The following is a 19,592-nucleotide window of genomic DNA, read 5'->3' as shown; positions in this document are numbered from 1 at the left end:
GGTTTGGTGGTGCTGAATTCTCTTAACTTTTGCTTATCTGTAAAGGTTTTAATTTCTCCATTGAATCTGAATGAGATCCTTGCTGGGTAGAGTAACCTTTGTTGTAGGTTTTTCCCTTTCATCACTTTAAGTATGTCCTGCCACTCCCTTCTGGCTTGCAGAGTTTCTGCTAAAAAATCATCTGTTAACCTTATGGGGATTCCCTTGTATGTTCTTTGTTGCTGTTCCCTTGATGCTTTTAATATTTTTTCCTTTGTATTTAATTTTTGATAGTTTGATTAGTTTGTGTCTCGGCATGTTTCTCTTTGGGTTTATCCTGTATGGTACTCTCTGCGCTTCCTGGACTTGATTGACTATTTCCTATCCCATGTTAGCGAAGTTTTTGACTATAATCTCTTCAAATATTTTCTCAGACCCTTTCTTTTTCTCTTCTTCTTCTGGGACCCCTATAATTCAAATGTTGGTGCATTTAATGTTGTCCCAGAGGTCTCTGAGACTGTCCTCAATTCTTTTCATTCTTTTTTCTTTATTCTGCTCCCTGGAGGTTATTTCCACCCTTTTATCTTCCAGGTCACTTATCCGTTCTTCTGCCTCAGTTATTCTGTTATTAATTCCTTCTAGGGTATTTTTAATTTGAGTAGTTGTGTTATTCATCACTGTTTGTTTGCTCTTTAATTCTTCTAGATCCTTGTTAAATGTTTCTTGTATTTTCTCCATTCTGTTTCTGAGATTTTGGATCATCTTTACTATCATTACTCTGAATTCTTTGTCCGGTATGTTGCATATTTCGTCTTCATTTATTTGGTCTTGTAGGTTTTTACCTTGCTCCTTTGTCTGGAACATATTTTTTTGTCGTTATATATATATTTTTTGATGGGTGGTGCTGTATTCCTGTCTTACTGGTTGTTTGGCCTGAGATGTCCAGCAGTGGAGTTGGCAGGCAGTTGGATACAGCTGGGTCTTGGTGCTGAGACGAAGACCTCCTGGAGGCCTGGCTCCAATTGATATTCCCTGGGGTCTGAGGTTCTCTGTTAGTCCAGTGGTTTGGACTCCAAGCTCCCACCACGGGAGCTCGGGCCTGACCTCCAGCCTGGGAACCAGGATCCTGCAAGCTTCATGGCACATTAAAAAAAAAAAAAAAGAAAAAAAAAAAAAAAAAAAGAAGAAGAACAATAAAAAAAAAAAAAAAAAACAAAAAAAAAAAAAAAAAAAAAAAGGGGGGGGGGGGGCAACAAGCCAGGAGGAGAGATCACTAACGAAGTATAAAGAATAAAATAAAATTAGAAAAATAAAAGGTTTATTAGGAAAAACAAAAATCTAAAAGAATCAATGACAGTGACTCAACAAGGTAAAATGGAACCCCAATCTAAAAGAGGACAAAAGAAAAAGAAAAAAAAAAAAAAAAGCCTTGGCTATGAGGGTGGAGTTCTGGTGAAGGTGGAATAGGCAGGGGTGGGGTTTAGGGTGGGGCGTGACCTAGGTGGGTGGGGGGTGACGTTTGAGCGTGGGGTGGGGCCTCTGCTTAGGGTGGAAGGGGAGAGGCAGCACGTGGAATGGAGGGCGTCTGCAGTGTGGAGCTAAGGAGTTTGGAGGTAGGGCCCTGATTGGGGGTGTGTGGGTGGGGTTTAGACCCAGCGCATTGGGGCAGGTCTCAGAGGGGGTCTTTGAATGTAGGGGTGTGGCTTGGGCTCTGCACAGCAGGAGGGAGGCTGGGAGGGCAGAGGATCAGGCTGGGCTTCTGGAGGCCCAAGTGGGCAGGGGAGACCTGGCCTCGCTCCCTCTTGATCCTTTGCCCTCCCAACGGTCCCCCAATTTCCCCTTTCGGGTGTGGGTTCCCTTCCCCTCCCCCAGGCGCCCCTTAGGGGAGCCAATCCTGTCCCACCTCTGCTTCTCCTTCCCCCTCACTCCCCCCACTTCCTGCCGGTCGTTGAGGGTTCCTCCCGTCCTCTTAGGTGTCCATGGGTCCCCACCGGTGCCTGGTAGGTGCCCTAGTTGTGTGGAGACGCAAATTCCGAGTCCTCCTAGTACGCCATCTTGACTCCGCCCCCAGTGTTCCACGTTTTTAAGAAGTGACTTCAGCCAACTTAAAGGGTGGTGAGAATCCTGAGGATACCCCAGACCAGGTTGATATTGTTGGAGAGTTAACACCCTGAAACACTTGAGGGCTTTAGGAACGTGGGGACAGCTGACTGCTGAGTGAGTGGGGTGGGCGAGAGGCTGATTTCCCGCCCATTAGCCACGCCCAGTTCCGAGCTCCACGCGGCTCGATGGGGCTTAAACCCAGGCTGTGACTGGACTCGGTGACCACTGCCGTGTGGGCGCAAGAGAAGCCCTCCCCTGGGCCGGGCAGCTCAGCCCGTTCTGTGCCTCTGGAGGTGACAGACGTGAAGACCCCAGAATCTGAGCAGCGAGGGGGCTGCACAGACACGGTGTCTCCTGTGCGTCTCCCTCCCTGCAGTTTGAGTTCATGATCGAGTCCATCCTCTATGCCCGGGACGCGTGGCTGAAGGAGGACGGGGTCATCTGGCCGACCACGGCCGCGCTGCACCTGGTGCCCTGCAGCGCCGACAGGGACTACCGCAGCAAGGTGCTCTTCTGGGACAACGCCTACGAGTTCGACCTCAGTGCCCTCAAGTGAGTGTCACCGGGCGCTCCCGGGCTGCGGGAGCATGCGGGGCGGGCTGCAGGTCTCAGAGCTGCCACCGTGCTGAGCTCACTTTGCTCACGTGACTAAGAAGTTTGCACGTTGCCTTACAGGTCTTTAAACCAACAGATGTGATGGGAAATTGAAGTGTCCCATTTATAAGACCCCAAATATAATGGGAAAAATAAAGTCATGTTTATAAATGCGTGGGCTGTTAAAACAAATGGATGTTCCCACTAAGAGCCGTAACTTTTTAACAGGAGTCAGAAAATGTGTTAGTGAAGGCATCGCTGGCATTTGGCAAAGAAAGCGGTGCTCCACAAAAGTTCAGTTCCTCGTGTGTAACATACGTCAGGCTTGTGGTAGAGCTTCAGGTTTTAACATAAAACAGTCTTCTCTCAAGGCCTTCATGGTTGTCACATTGCCTCCTCTGAGAAGGATAGTGACACGTGTCGGCTGCGTCCCCTCTGAGGTGCCGTGGGACGTGGGCAGGAGAGACCCAGCAGCAGCCCTGGAATTAGGGAAGGGCCCCTTTGTCAGAGGCAGAAAGAAGCTTCTGTTCAATGAGCCTGGACACCTGCTAAGTGTCCAGCTGGGGAGTTGGCAGCAAGATGGGGGCCTCTGGGCCTTTTTGTTTTTTGTTAAAAAACTCAAAAAAAGAAAATGTATCAACATAAAGGTATGGAATCTTCCCTAGTCAATGTACTCTCAACCCAAATCCCAAAGGGGTTGGAGAGGAAGGGTCTCCAACAGAGTCGTTCCGTGGTTCATGTAGGACTAATGTGTGGGAAGGGCTGGGAAGGTTTGAAAAGAGCAGGGGGTGGGGGTGGGGTGTGGTTTCTCATGCTGCCCGAATTAACGCTCCGTAATGAAAGCGACAAGGAAAGATGGAGGAAGCTCTGAACACGGTCTGTGGTGTCCGGAAAAGGCGCACCGTGAACTGGAGGGTGGGGGGATAACGTGCTGAGGCCGCACGTTATCCGGGACACTGGTTGGCCCCTTGGAGGAGATGTCTGTTCTCCTCTCACACCATTCGTTAACATTTAATTTCCCGTGGATTCCGTGTTCTCTGGGTGTGTGCTGAGACCCCGCGAGTAGGACACTGAGGGTCCCCGGAGGGCTGGCCGTCTCAGCCCCGCCTCTCGCCCGGTGAGTTAGAATTCCTGCTGACGCAGAGGAGGCGTGATAGCCTGAGATGTGGGTAAATGATATTGAGCAAAATTACTTTGACTTTTCCCCAGATCTTTAGCAATTAAGGAGTTTTTTTCGAAGCCCAAGTATAACCACATTTTGAAACCAGAAGACTGTCTCTCTGAGCCATGCACCATATTACAGCTGGACATGAGAACCGTGCAGATCGCCGACCTCGAGGTGAGAAGAGGTGACCCTTCCTCCCTGTTCAAATAAACAAGTTAAACTTGTTGCTATTGATTTTCCCACAGTCTTTTTTTTTTCCTATTCTGATTTTGTTTTTTGTATTTTTAGGTTATTTTCTTTATAGTTAACCTCTTTAACGTCTTCAGTTACTTTTAGATTTATGTCTAATATTCTCAGCATCTTCAGATTCAAATAAATTATATGTTTCATCATGGAATTTGAATTAAATCTTTTTTCTAAGTTTTTTTAACTCCCATTGATGAGAAAATTCTTAAAATTCTTTTACTTACCCTCTGTGGCCACGAGGTGGCGTGTGTGGGCTCCGGACGACCCCATTATAAGGGCTGCTCTGAGGTGGAGGAAGCCCCTTCTGGAGCTTAGATGGGCAAAACCACGTGCAAACTGAACTTTTGACGCTTTAGTTAGTTTGGGGATTGTAGAGACTCAGTCTGGAGCTTTATATTTGTACAAAGAATTGAGAAAAGGAAGTATTCCACCTGAATTTGGGGACAGAAAATTAGGCAGATGAGACCCAAATTGCTCAAAACCTTTTCTGATTATCTGCAGCCTTTGAGTTCAGGATGCAGGTTTTAACATTTACTTTCCCTAGGAGGAGATATGGTTTTTGATGTGTTCAGCTAAACTAGCAAGTTACAGATTTGTGGCATAACTACTGCAATAGACGGCGTGGCTGCCTGGGGCAGTGTGCTGTGGGATTCGGGACGGAGCCCCATGGAGGCGGGAGCTGCTTCCCGGTCCCCAGCGCCCTTTTCTGACTCATTTGCTTGAACACAGATGATGAAAGGTGAGCTGCACTTTGACATCAAGAAGGCAGGCACCCTCCACGGATTCACAGCCTGGTTCAGTGTCCGGTTCCAGAACCTGGAGGAGGATGAGCCACAGCTGGTGCTGAGCACGGGCCCGCTGCACCCGTGAGTGTGCCCCTCCTTCTCCTGGGGCAGCACACAAAGCCTGGCAGAGCCACGAGTTTCAAGATCTAGTAATATCGGGAGTGGGCCCAAATCTCTCCAGACGCGGTTGAGCCCTGGCCCAGGGGCGGGAGGGCTGGCGGTGAGTCCAGGTTGCCCCCCCTGGCATCGGGCTTCCTCGGGGCCGGGGTCAGGGGTCCCTGACACCCTGGATGGTCAGGCTTCACCTTCTCTCCGTGGCCCCAAACGCTGCTGCAGCTCTTCACCATCTGACACAGAAACAGCCCACAGGGTTCCAGGGGCTTTTACTCCGACTTCTGGGGAAGGCAGATATTTCCCGAGATGCATCTTCTGAGCAGTAAGGTTTCGAGTCTGCACGCTTGCTCCTGCGTGTGGGGAAGCGCACCTTGTCTGTCGTGCTGCCGGACACAGTGGCCCCTCGGGGGGGCGCCACCTTCATTCAGGGACTTCCGCTGCCCCTTTCAGGGACGGCCCCAATGCTCCCCTGCACCGTGTGATCGGCAGAAGTGAGCAAGGCCCAGGGAGGGGCGCAGATGCCTGAGTCAGACACCCCGCGGTCTTGGGGCCCAGGGGTCCTCAGCGTCCTTTGTGGAAGTCGAGCAGGAGAGCGAGCTGCCTGGCCAGAGCCTCCTTCCAGGGCCCGCAGGAGAGGGGCCTCAGGGGCCCCCACGAACTGTGTGTGCCCGGTGTTTCCCACCTGAGCGTCCGCGTGGGGTCATCCACACACAGGTGGCATGGGGACGGGATGGGGGGCAGGGCGTGGGCCAGGGAGGGAGACCCCCATCACGGTGGCTGAGGGGGTGGCCCAGCGTCAGGGAGGATGTGACACGAAGGGGAGACACAGCAGAACCTCACTGCGGGGTGTGACCTGGGTCCTTTCAGGCGCTTGGGTGTGAGAGTCACAGGACTTACAGAATCCGGGGTGTCACTGCTCCCCCAAATGCTGCACTTGTTTGCTCACACTCAGCTGAACCTTCACAGGAATTATGACTTTTTTTGGACACGATTTCAGCAGCATGTATCTCACTTTAACTGCAGAAACTAGAACCGTGGGCGTCAGCAGTTCAGAGAAGGTGGCTTTGGGTGGGCACTGCCGTGCCAGCTCGTGGAGGCTGGGTCGACCCCACGAGGGGCTGGGGACAGGCGGCCCCTGGGGACCTGGGTCTGGCCACGTGCCCCTGAGGCCCAGCCTCCTTGGCACCAGGGAGTCTGTGCAGCGTCCAGGAGGCCCCCCGGGTTGTGGGTCCACGTGGGTCCCATGAAGCCGTCTGATCACAGGGTGGGGGCATGGCAGTCCCCATGGGCTCCCTGAGGGGTGACACCACGCCCCTGTCTTGCAGCACCACCCACTGGAAGCAGGTGCTGTTCATGATGGACGAGCCCGTGTCCGTCCTCGCGGGAGACGTGGTCACAGGCTCAGTGGTGTTGCAGAGAAACCCCGTGTGGAGACGGCACATGTCTGTCACTCTGAGCTGGTCCGTCACTTCTAGACAAGACCCCGGGTCACAGAAAGTAAGATATTTAGCTGTGGAGTCACGGGCTGTGGTGCCAGTCCGGGCAGCTGGTGGGTCTGTGGCGGTTGCAGCGGCAGATGCCTAGTCCCACCCGGCGGACCCCGTGGCCAGAGCTGGGGCCGAGGGCCGGGCCATGGTGCAGCCTCGCTCCCCCCGCATGCCTTGCCGTGGGCAATGTGGACGTGCGGTGGAGTCGTGTTCTGGCCGTGGCAGCAGTTAGAGGGCTGAAGTGAGCATGTGGCCAGGCGGGGCCTTAGGGCTCACGGCTCACAAATCCCACGGGAAATCCTCCTCTTCAGACTTAGGGTTAATGCAGGAGAGGGAAGAAAATAATCAAATGGTTTCCCTTTATTTTGTAGTACCTGTTTTGCGCTTTGCTTTATGCTGATTTACGTTAAAAAAGTTGAAATGTTTGTTGTTGTAAGTCTGCACCTGGATACCAGACTCTTGTCCACTATTAAATTATTATTAGGAAATACTGTGTGTTAATCAAACTGAAATGATTTATCATCTGATTGGTTTGTTTTCTTTGTCTTTCTCAGGTTGGAGAGAAAGTCTTTCCCATCTGGAGATGACAGGTGCAGCTCTGTGCGGGATGCAGCGTTGTGGAGGGACAGACGCGACTCAGTGGCGTCGGCCCTGGACGGGAACGCGTGTCCTGTGGAAGTTGCGGACTTGCACCAGGATGGGGTGGTAACACCCTTACACGAGGGCGCGGGGCCGCGGGCCCTCCCCAGATGCGCCCATGCTCCTCGGGGTCCACGCTCGCCATTGTCACTGTCCTGCCTGTCCTTAGAACTGGGCTGTGTTTCCAGGTGTCCACCTGTGGGTAGTTGATGGCCCAGTGTCCCTCAGCCAGGTCTAGTTCTAAGCTCGTAGGACACTCTCGTCAACCCTGTGCTCCTGTGAAGGTGGCTGTTCGTGCGTCGTGTGTGCGTGTCCTTCCCGCCCTCGGCTCACCCACTCAGCTCGTGGGATGTGGGGTCACATAGAGCCTCGTGGGAGCCTGAGGTGCGATGCATGCGATGGGGCTCTGCATGGGGTAGTCCACTTGTAGAGACGTCTTCCAGATAAATTATGTGTCGGCACATAGTACATGCTCAATAAATATTTTTTAATAAATGAATGTTGGTGTATATCCTGGTTCTGTGCACATACATTATTTTGCAAAAGCACGGATCATACTGTGTGCATTGCTCTGTAACCTTTCTCATCTAATATTATGAAGAAACTTTCATGCCAGTAGGTACATGTCTGCATTTTTAGGTGTGTGTGGTTTTGATTTTTAGTTAACTTTTTATTGAAATATAAATTATATACACCAAACCGCGTAAGTCATGAGTATACAGATGGATGGAGTTTCACAAAGTGGGCACACGTGTAACCAGTGTTCAGGCCCAGACCCTCCAACACGCTGGAGGCCCCAAGTGCCCCTCCCACTCAGAACCACCCCCAAGGCTGATACCTGGCTTCTATGACCAGAGAAGACTTGAGCCTGGTTTCAAACATTGTGTGAATGGGCTTGTACACTGTGAATTTGCTGTAGACTGAAGGTTTGTGACCTCTCAAAATTTATGTGTTGAAAACTAATCCCTAATATGGTGGTGTTAGGAGATGGGGCCTTTGGGAGGTAATGAGGTCATGAGGGTGGAGCCCCAAGGATGGGATTAGTGTCCTTATAAAAGAGGCCCCAGAGAGCACCCTGGTCCCGTTCCTCCATGTGAGGACACAGCAGGAAGACTGAACCAGGAAGGGAGCCTCACCAGACACTGAATCTGCTGGTGTTTGACCTTGGACTTCTCAGCCTCCAGAGCTCTGAGACAGATGTTTCTGTTGTTTATAAGACACCCAGCCTATGATACTCTGTTACAGCAGCTCAAACACAGGCCTCAGCATGTGAATTTTGGAGGGACACAGACCATAGCATTCTGCCCCCGGGTCCCCCAAATTCATGTCCTCACCTGCAAATACATTCCTTTCCATCCCAACAGCCCTAAAGTCTTGACTCAATCCAGCACCAGCTCCGAAGTCCAAAGTCTCCTCTAAATCTCATCAAAACCAGATATATGTGAGACTTGAGGTAGGATTCATCCAGAGGTGACTCATGGAACCACATGAGTTTGTGCTTCTAAAACATAGTGACAGGACAGACACAGGACAGACACTCCCACTCTGAAAGGGGAACTTGGAAGGAATAAAAAGGTGGTGAGTCCCAGGCATGTCCAAAACCTAGCAAGGCAAGTTCCATCAGTATTTAGGTCTGGACAATAATCCTCTTTGGTTTGATGCTCTTCCCTCCAAGCCCACTGGGTGGCAGTGACCCTTCCGCTTGGGCCACCCAAGGAGCTCTCTGTGAGGGCCCCACTCTTGAGGCCCTGGACTGGGTCATCCTGGTGCCCTGAAACCGAAGAGGCACCGCCCCCATCCCTGCCCTGTGAAGAGGAAGCAGCCTCACCTCCTGGGCCTGTGGGGGCAGTGGCAGCCGCTGGGGTCAGTCTTCCCTTTCCTTGAAGGATAATCGTGTTCGCAGTTGAACAGCTCTGTGCTGTCGAATCCAATGCTCGGTGCCTTTTTTTGCTCCTCCTGCTTTAATATTTGTTCTTTGTCTTTGATTTCAGCATTTTTATTACATTGTCATGGAGCTTCTTGAATCTGTGGGTTGATATTGTTTGTCAGTCTTAGAAAATTCTGGGTCATTCTTGCTGTACATGTTGTTTCTGCCCTACTTTCTCTCTTCTGTGTATTAGGTTCCTTTACACATTTGTTGGAAACTACTCACTGTGCCCCACGTGACTCACAGGCATCCTGGCGACTTTCTACCAACCTGCTGTCCAGCTCACTCACCCATCCTGTCTTTCACTGTGTTGGATCTTGAGCTCCTGGGCCCTTCCCTGGTGTCGGCCATGGGGGGAGTGTGGGTCCTCTTCCAGCATCCGGGAGAGCCAAGCAGATGGTCCAGACGGGCCATCACCCTAGGGGGATATCCAGACCTGAGCGAGCAGGCAGGACTCCTCTTGGGGCCGCTGAGTAGGAGGCACCCTTGGATATTCTCTCATATTTTATCAGAGAATAAAAAATGAGAGAATATTCTCCACTTGTTTTATTGAACCAATATAAATGTACCAAAAGTATACAACGACATTGTGGAAAAAATAATTATAGGTGAATACCAGCAAGTTAAAATCAGTGATATGTAAAAATAAAATATCATCAACAGGTATATTTGAATTCCAGGACTAGAAGACTGAATCAACATTTAAATATAAACTACTCAAATGCAGTGGGGAAGTAAATTGCCCACATGAGTAGGAAAGGAGTAAAAATCATGTAATTTTTAAAAATGTAAAAATGATAAAATTCGAAACACATTCATAATAAAAAATTATTAGCAAAGTAGGAATAGAAGAGAGATTTCTTAATCTGATAAAATTCAGAGGAATCCTGCAGCGGACATAGTTTTCACAGGGGTTAATTAAACTTTAACTATATTTTTCTATTACCTTTTGAATAGAGCCCAGAGGCAGAATAAAAAAACCCCACACTTTTCAATACTGTGTCTTTTCTTTCAAAACACGTTTATGGCAATGTATCCTTCTATTGAGAGGAAGGCTGGGTGGTGACCATGCCATCACTATTAATTCCCTTTTATTAGAGAGCATTCTCATCTTGGCACGGGAGGAGTTGAGGCAGGAAATTCTACTGGCATTTTTCAGCATCACCAAAGGACACATGGCTGGGTAGCAAGAGGACAGAAATCCAATGATGCTCTCTAGCAACATGTTACTTTCAGATTTTAAGGACAAGTAAGTGGTAAGGCAGCCAAGAAAAGAAGACAAAGCAGCTTACGAGCAGAATGGTGTTGGTGGCTTTGGTTTCAGGAGATGGCCTGGGAGAAAGGTTGTTGCCATGAAGATTCTGAATTGTCTTGTGGTGATTGTAGAGGAGCATCACCATGCAGCCACTGGTCCAGACCGTGAGGTTGATGCAGAGGAAAACCTGGATGAGCATGGCACTCTGAAATACTGCTGACTCCCTGTAATCCCCTCGCTTTGTTTTACATTAAACCGGAGAATAGCCGGGTTGAGCAGCTGAGGCATTGGTGACGGTCTCATTGTTTGTGATGATCCAGATGCAGATGAGCATGTTGATGACCCAGAAAAAGAGGAATGAAGGCAAAACGCATGTGGAGGTTTGGGGTTTGAGCCACGCCCACTTAGAGTTTCCGGGGCTAATTTTGATGGCCTGAAAAGTGTTCAAGATAGAAATTGTGCAGAGAGAAATGCCTTGAGTCACGCTAGGAATGTACAACAATGATTTACAGCCAATATCACCCATTATAGGCCAAATTCCAAAAGATGACATTGCATCTTGAATGCCCCTGAACATAATGGTCATGATATTAGCTAGGGTTAGGTGCATGAGAATCGTATCTGTGGGCTTCTTCTGGTGTGGATGAATTTTTTAAATGCACATGTATAATATTAATACGAACAGGTTTCCCAGATTCCCAATGCCAACTTGAGAGATGAAGAAAATTTCCAAAATGGTAACAGTTGAATATCTAATTCTTAGAAATTTTGTACAACAGTCTAAAGAGGACCACACCTCTGTTATATGAATAAAAATTGGCAATAGTTGAGCCCCAGGAAGAAAATATCAATGTAATGATTCTGTCTCATAGGAAGAGATTTCTCAGCTACTCAGAATTCCAACCATGAGTCGTGTTTCAGGAGTCTGAAAGCAGGGAATTGATAAGGTCTCTACAGTAAAGAATCCAGGGCTCAGAGGAGGTGAGCTTCCTGTTTTATCCCTATTAATTTAAGCTTTCTCTTGGGAAATTCTAGGCCTTTCCCAAAGGTCAAATTTGCAATTGGCAATTGACAATTTTTCTCCTAAACATTAGAGTTAAGTTCAACTATACTCTTGTATTTTTAAGTAGTCTGGCTAAAATATCCCTGAGAGCCATTACCTATTGATTTTTTAGGACAATTTCTGTGTTTTTTTAAAATTTATTTCAGTATCTGATTTATTAGATTCATGGAATATTAAGGATAGAATTGATGGTTGCTACTGTGATAAAGTTACTTGATGAGCTTATTTATGTAAATTGTTTTGAATTTGTGTATCTAAAATCTTTCTCATCAACAATATTCTTCTCATTCAATAAAATAGTGAGTTCTCTCTTATTGGCACTTACCTTTCATTTGGCTGTGCAGCATCACCCAAGTGTTTCTATTCCAATCGAATGTTTTTCAGAGCAAAGCTACTTAAAGAGCTTTTCTAACATACAAGGACCAAGCCTACTTCTTTAGCTATAATGCTTCCTTTAACACCCTTTCCCATTTTCTTCACTATAATTTTTACCATCTAGGAATATAATCTTATATTAATGCAGGATCTAGTATGTAAGACATTCGATATCACAGATCTCATTTTCCTCACTTGGTTATATAAACTTTGCATTGTTATCTTTATTTTGCAGGTAATGCAACTGAATTTCAAGAAACAAACACCTGTGTCTACATTAACTGTGCGTGTGGTTGCTGGTATTGTTACTTGAACCCAGATTCATCTAATTTCAAATCTTCACTGATGAGCTGGGGGATAAATACATTGTCCTAATCAATATTCAATGTTCAATGTTCAATGCTCGTTTCACAATATCTTTGTGATGTTTGATTGCTGTTTTTAATGAAAAACTCTGTTATCACTGCTTCGATTGCATGACATTTTCCTATAGCTATTTTAAAAAATTTCCAAAGACTTTTGCTAGCATTGTATGCATACAGTTCCATTTCTGCCCTAACATTTAATTATGTAGGGCTCCAACCTCACTTTTACTTTACTGTCATGCATTCTTCCCTCCACCCGCCTATTAGTCTATGACCCAAACACTACTTGTAGTTGATCTATAACCCAGACCACTCTCTTGAGTTCCAGAATAACAGACAGTGGCCACAAAGGTCTTCCCAATCTCTCCTGCCTATGTTCTTCCTCTCCTAATATTCTTTTCTTGATCAGTAAAATTGATTGAGTTGCAGAAAATTCTATTATTGGACAGTAACCAGGTCAACACATGGACGGTAGAGGTATCATGTGCACCTAAAACTCTGAGGGATCCATTCCACTCAGATTAAAGGAGCTGTGGTCCCAAGAGGATGAGTAACATATTATTGTTTTTTTTCTGTATCTTCTTACCACTTGTCCCAGATGCACATGCAGTCACAGGAAAGGTGCAGAAGGGCAGGTAAATCAAGTCCTAGCATTCTGGCTGGAGTGCCAAAGAAGAGAGCTCTAGGGACCCAGAAAGTACTGAGGACATCCAGAAAGGGAGGATCTCAGAAAAAGAACGTTACAAGCTTGTTGCTGAACTCCCGGCTTGCCCTCAAGCTGTGCATGCGTGAATGTGACCTTAGGAATGTACCACAGACTCTGAGAATAACTACAGGATAGACCTCTACCTAGGTGTCAGAGTGGCCACTGGGTGACACACATGTGACAAATCCAAAGAGTCAAGCCTTTGAAAACATAACTGACATTGAAAGCAGAATCCACTGAAGTCTGGCCAGAACTGTGGCCTGGACATAACTTGGTCAGTTGCCGGCGAAAACAAACATTTTCTCATATTCCACTGTACTTCAGCAAGATCCAGAGGTCATAACGTAATATTGAAAATGTCCTGGTTACGTTACATATTCACTTAGCAGGTAATTACTCAGAAGAATCAGGAAAACTTCAATTCACATGGGAAAAAAATACATAAGTCAACATTTAGTTAGCCCAGATTTTGGAATTATCTAATAAAAAACTTGAAAGAAACCACCATAAATATTTTATAACGCAAAATGACAAAGACTCTTGAAATGGATAGAACGACGGAAGGTCTCAGCGAAAGAAATAGAAAATATAAAGAAGAACCAAACTGAAAATTTGGAACTAAAAAAACACAATGGCCAAATTTTAGAAATAACTTCACAATATAAGCTCAATAATAGGAAGGAGAGGAAAATTTACAGAGTACACTATAAATGAAAAAGGGTCTCAAACATTTAATCTAAACTTCTTCCATAAGGAACCAGAAAAAGAAAAGAAAAATAAATCTAAAGCAAGCAGAAGGAAAGAAATAATAACTGTAAGAGCAGAAGTAAATGAAAATAGGAAAACAATAGAGAAAATCAATGACACTAAAATCTGATTCCTTGAATAAATCAATAAGATTGATAAACCTCCAGCAAGGATGACAAAAATAAAGAACATGCAAATCATCTATGTCAGGACAAGATGGGGGATATTGAGAAAGAAACTCCAGCTGTGAAAAAGATAATAGGGAAATACTATAAACATTTTTACACTCATACATTTAAAACTTAGAAGAAACAGTCATGCTGAATTCCTCAAAAAACACAAATACCAAAACTCAACAAATGAGCTAGATGATCTGAATAGTCCATTAAAGACATTGAATTTATAATTAAGTAGCTCCCAACAAAGAAATCTCTGGGCTCAGCTGGTTTCACAGAAAAAGTCTTCCAAACATATAAAAAGAATGAACATGAATTTTACAATCTCTTCCATTACGGAGAAGAAGGAATGCTTAAAACCATATTTTATGAGGCTAATATAACTCTGTTACCCAAACCAAACAAAGACGTTGCAAGAAAAGAAAACTCAGACCAATATCTTTTACCAATTTAGATACAAAACTCCTGAACTAAATATTAGCAAACTAAGTCCAACAATATAAAAAAGAATTATATACAGATTAAGTGTAATTTATGCAATGTAGCAAGGCTAGTAAGTATTTGAAAATAAATTGGTATAATTTATCTTCACTGTAAACCATCAGTTAAAAGAGACAAAGAATAAAAGTCGTAACAAAGAAGTGAGGCAGAAAAACAATTTTATAAAGTGTAATACCTGCTCATGGTAAAACCTCTCAGGAAGTTAGGAAAAGAGAATTGCTTCACTTTAACAGCATCTACAAAAGACCTACAGGTAACGTCATACTTAATGCCAAAAGAGGAATACTTTCTCCCTTAGGTCAGTAACAAGGAGAAACAACAGAGAAAGTTAATGCAACAAAAATTTTGTTCAATGAAAAGATTAACAAGGATGTTCATTTCTGGTACTCTATTCACTAGATGAATTAAACCAGTCACAAAAAGACAAATTCTGTATGTTTCCATTTATACGAGCTACTTAAAGTATTCAAAATCATGGAGACAGAAAGTAGAATGGCTGTTTCCAGGGGCTGAGAGGAAGGAAGAGTGGGGAGTTCTAGTTACAGGTATACCTGGTGTTATTGTGCTTTGCTTTATTTCGCTTCACACAGATATTGTGCTTTTTGTTTTGTTTTACAAATGGAAAGTTTGTGACAACTCTGTCAAGCAAGTCTATCAGTGCCATTTTCCCAACAGCATTTACTCATCTTGTGTCACATTTTGTAATGCTCACAACACTTCAAACTTTTTTTTACTGTTATGATAGTTGTTATGGTAATCTGCGGTCAGTGGGTTTTTTTTTTTTTTTTGGTGGTACGCGGGCCTATCACTGTTGTGGCCTCTCCCGTTGTGGAGCACAGGCTCCAGACGCGCAGGCTCAGCGGCCATGGCTCATGGGCCCAGCCGCTCCGTGGCATGTGGGATCTTCCCGGACCGGGGCACGAACCCATGTCCCCTGCATTGGCAGGCGGACTGTCAACCACTGCGCCACCAGGGAAGCCCGGTCAGTGGTTTTTGATGTTACTACTATGACTCACTGAAGGTTCAGATGGTGGTTAGCATTTTCTTAGCAATAAAGCATTTTGTAATTAAGGTATGTACTTTTTTAAAGACATATTTCTACAATACACTAGACTACAGTATATACATTACTTTTATATGCTCTAGAAAACCAAACGCTTTGTGTGACTCTTTACTGAGGTGGTCTGGAGTCAGTCCTGTAATATCTCCAAGGTATGCCTGTAATGGGTATAGAGTTTGTGTCACAAGATAAAAGAGTTCCATCCATCAGGAGATGGATGGTAGTGATAGTAGCACAGCATGATTGAACGTATTCAGTGCCACTGAACTGTACACTAAAAATGAGTAAGGGGGTAAATTTTGTATTATGTATATTTTAGCAATGTAGGAAAATAAAAAAATACTTAGAGAAGAATGAAAATGAGAACAATACACCAAAACTTGTGCAAAACAGTGAAGCAGTGCTCAGAGAGAAATTTATAAGGGTAAATGTGAATATTAAAAAAAGAAAGCTCTCAGTCCAGTGAATGACTTTACACCCTAAGGGTCTAGAAAAAGAAGAGCCAACTTAACCCTAGGAAGCAGAAGGATTGAGCTCTTGAGACATGCAACAACTTGAATGGATCCAGAGAATAATGTTGTGATAAGAGCAAATCCCAAAAGATTGTATGCTGTAAAATTATATGATCATATTTAGATAGTGTTCTTGAAAAAACAAAATTATAGTGAATAAAGAGGTAGTAGCATGAGGGAAATCTTTGTGTGGATGGAACAGTTTTATATCTTCGTTTTCTTCTTCTTTTTTTTTTTTTTTTGGCCACACCACGACTTGTGGGATCTTAGTTTCCCAACCAGGGATCAAACCCGGGTCCACGTCAGTGAAAGCCCAAGTCTTAACTACTGGATCTCCAGGGAATCCCCAACAGTTTTGCATTTTGATGGAGATGATGGTTACATGAATCTACACATGTGATAAAATGATGTGACTATACATAAACATTACAGCAATGTCAAAAATTTTTATATTGTACTATAATTATGAAAGATGCAGCCATTGGGGAAACTGGGTGAAGGGTTAATGGGACTTCTCTGTACTACTTTTACAACTTCCTGTGAATCTACAATTATTTCAAAATAAAAGGTTTAAATTTTAAAATGTAAATTTTTCATGTGTTTAAAACTGCATAAGTTATATCATTGAGTAAGTACTGGGAATTCAAATAAAAACTAGGATTTGGTCATTGACCAAGAAAGAGCAATACGATGGTTTTGTATGGAAATGATAGAAACTTGAAATTCAGCTCTGAATAGTCACCACCCCAGCCTCAGGGATGCTACATGGTAGCCAGTGTAACACTGAATATTGGCATACTGTTTGTCAGCTGAGAGAATTAAACTTATGATTACCTTCCAGGCATTGTCTGGAACCCTGAGAAATAATTACCAAGCTTAGTTCAACTCAGGAACAATCTATCACTTCAGAAGGTAATTGCACACTTGAAACTGTTGAGCCTAGGGAGGGCAGTTTAGGCTTCCCTGGGCATGCCAGATTGAGTCCCTGTACACAAGGCCATTTCCATTTTGGATAACAAACTAGTTAGTGCCCAGTGGGAGATAAATCACACAGCTCCTTCCCCATAACTCTTGCATCCGGTCATTGCTTTTCAGCACAGCGTATGAGATTACCCTCCTGCACCAGGGCAGCGGAGACTGGCTTTGGTCAGGATGCTGGTGTGACTGGGGTCTCAGGGCTGTGAAGGAGATGCTAAGCCTTTTCTAGAATCTCTCCTACTCACTCTATTCTCTTCTTTCTAAATCTGAACTCATGCTCATATCTCTTGCATTCTCCCCTCTATTTCAATTTCTTCTTTGTATTAATTTTTTATGGTATGATTACATTGTGGTTTTACTATAGCAACTTTAAAAATTTCTTCTGTTTATCTTTTTTTCTATTCTACTAGTAATTCCCCTTTAACTAAATTCTTCTTTCCTGTTTAAATTTATTTCTTGGTTTCCCTGGTCATTTCCATTTCTCTTCTTTAATATTTGTTCATTTTCAAAAAAAACAAAAATCTCTTCCATGTAATTAAGATAATCAAATATACTTGATTACAGATCAAAATATATCATGTACTGATTGCATAACCTTTTTGTCCTTTTTCTTTTATTATTTCTTCTTGGCCCTTTACACCTTAAGAATGTGTCTTAACCCCTGTTGTATTTATATTCCTTGCTTCTTTTCTTGGTTGTGTTTTCTCTTCAACTTTCATGCACTCATTTTTTTAGAGTCTTTTGTTTCTTTTAAGTATATATCCAATCATTTTTCCTATGCTTAATATTTCAAGTAATTTTCTTCATTCTTCCGTTTATCTACTTCTGCAACGTACATCACCCTTTTCTCTTTCTGCTACTAATTACAGTATTTCTGCTGTTCCATGATTTTCCACCATCTTCTATTTTCAGAGGAGTATTTGTTGTCCTTTTGTTTTTCTTTCCCTTGTTTTCCTTTGGTTTATACTTAACTCTAATATCTTTTAGTCTAAACACATCTGCATACCCTAATACATCTGCACACCCTAATGCATCTGCACACCCTAATGCATCTGCACACCAGAATTTGCAGTTATGTTTGTGGCAAATATCTTCCTCCTCCATAGGGCTGGTTATTACACTCGCTTTATAGTCTTAACTTTAATGTGGTCAAGTCTTTTAATATTTTTATCTTTACTTGTAGTTTTAAACATTTGAGGGAAATGTATCTGGTCTAAACTCTTTAAGATATTCTCTATATTAATTCCAAAGTATTTAATAGATTTGTTTTTATAATTCGATGTTCAATGCATATGAAAATGATGGCATTATATCAGAAATATCTGAGCTCATTTGTAGAAAAGAACATCATGTTTGTGAAAGACTCTTCCCACTTCTCTTCTTTATTTCCTCCATCACATATCAGGACTAGAAAAATGTGTAGGGTGATTTCCAGGAATTCTAATGTGTTTTGTAGGGGCCTCCAGGACCAAAATGATTGTATTTAATGATTTAACTTTATAATGATTTCTCTTGATACCTCCTGGAAAAATTGTTTACACATTTTTCTTCTGTTAAAAATTGCTTTGACTATTCTTGACATTATGCATATCATAGACATTCTACCGTTGGGAAAATCATTTTTCAGAATTAGATTTGGATTCTGTAATATCCATATTATCATTTCTAAAAAATTGTCATCATTAACATATTAAAGCTTTGAGTCTTTGAATGTAGTGTATCTTTACATTTATTTAGGGTTTTAATATTAAGAAATTGATATACTTTTACTGCTCTCATGTCTTTTGTATTTAAAGTTATTTGATACTTTTATGCTATTTAGAGAGTATCTCAACCTTAAAATTTATCTTGTAATAGAGTTTGTTTCTGATATAAACAAATACAAGTGATTATTGTATAGTGATATTTTTATCCACTTACCTTGTAAAGCTCTCTTATTTCTACTTTTTAAATCCTAAGTTATTTGGAGTTTATGTACACAAAATAATAACATCTAATGGGAAAATTGTGTTTCTTCCTTTCCCAAACTTATGCTAGTCATTTCCTTGCCCTGTTTTGTGGATCATCTCCTCTGGTACAAAGATGATGAAAAGAGTTATCCTGTTTTCTTCCCATTCACAAAGAGTGAGTTCACAGGGTTTAACCATTATACAGGATGATTATGGACCAAGGGTTTTAATACTTTTACTAGGTTAAGCATGTACCATTTTATCCTTACTTTTCTACAAGTTATTTTAATTTTGAATCCATTTTGGATTTTATCATGGAATTTTGAGGCAAATACTGGGATGGTCATACTTTATTTTGACCTGTGAATATAGTTATTTCATTGACTAATTTCTTTTTAATATTAAGGTTTAGGGTTAGGGTTAGTGTTCGGCTTTGGGTTTAGGGATTAGGATTAGGTTTAAGCATAACTGGCCCTCTTCACCTTCCTCTCTCCCCATCTCTCTGAGACCTGCATGAAGGACAGGACTAGTCCACAGTCACAAATGGCTCAGGGAGTTGACCTGGACCATTGTTTTTCTGACCCCTAGTGCTGGGCATAGTTTTGTGTACTGTCTGTGTATCTTCTTTGGCCAGGTGTCCATTCAGATGTTTCCCTATTTTAATTGGGTTGTTTGTGTTAGAGTTATTTGTATGTTTTGACACAAAACCTTTATTAGATATGTGTTTGCAAATATTTTTCTCCTAGTTTGTGACTTGTCTTTTGATTTTCTGAGTAAGGTCATTCATAGAGTACAAATCTTTAATTTTATTACATCCATGTTATTGCTTGTTTTCATTTTTAGATTGCCTTTTTGTGTTGTGTGTT

The 19,592-nt window shown here is 43.4% G+C and overlaps 1 protein-coding gene across 1 annotated transcript in view; it reads left to right on the top strand.

The window, feature by feature from the left end:
- The window catches only part of PRMT2 (protein arginine methyltransferase 2), a 38,797-nt gene extending 31,176 nt beyond the window's left edge, over positions 1 to 7,621 (top strand). The window contains 5 exon segments of the mRNA XM_027124971.1: positions 2,459 to 2,634; positions 3,886 to 4,015; positions 4,817 to 4,953; positions 6,312 to 6,483; positions 7,028 to 7,621. Of these exon segments, the coding sequence (XP_026980772.1) occupies positions 2,459 to 2,634; positions 3,886 to 4,015; positions 4,817 to 4,953; positions 6,312 to 6,483; positions 7,028 to 7,060 (648 nt within the window). The 3' untranslated portion in view covers positions 7,061 to 7,621.
- Positions 7,622 to 19,592: the final 11,971 nt, after the last annotated feature.

This window comes from Aethalodelphis obliquidens, unplaced genomic scaffold (genome assembly GCF_003676395.1).
Source record: "Aethalodelphis obliquidens isolate GAN/ISIS:26980383/991018 unplaced genomic scaffold, ASM367639v1 scaffold1, whole genome shotgun sequence".
Taxonomy (NCBI): domain Eukaryota; kingdom Metazoa; phylum Chordata; class Mammalia; order Artiodactyla; family Delphinidae; genus Aethalodelphis; species Aethalodelphis obliquidens.
The sequence above is the reverse complement of the archived record's forward strand: the minus strand, read 5'-3'. Positions and strand labels throughout refer to the sequence as shown.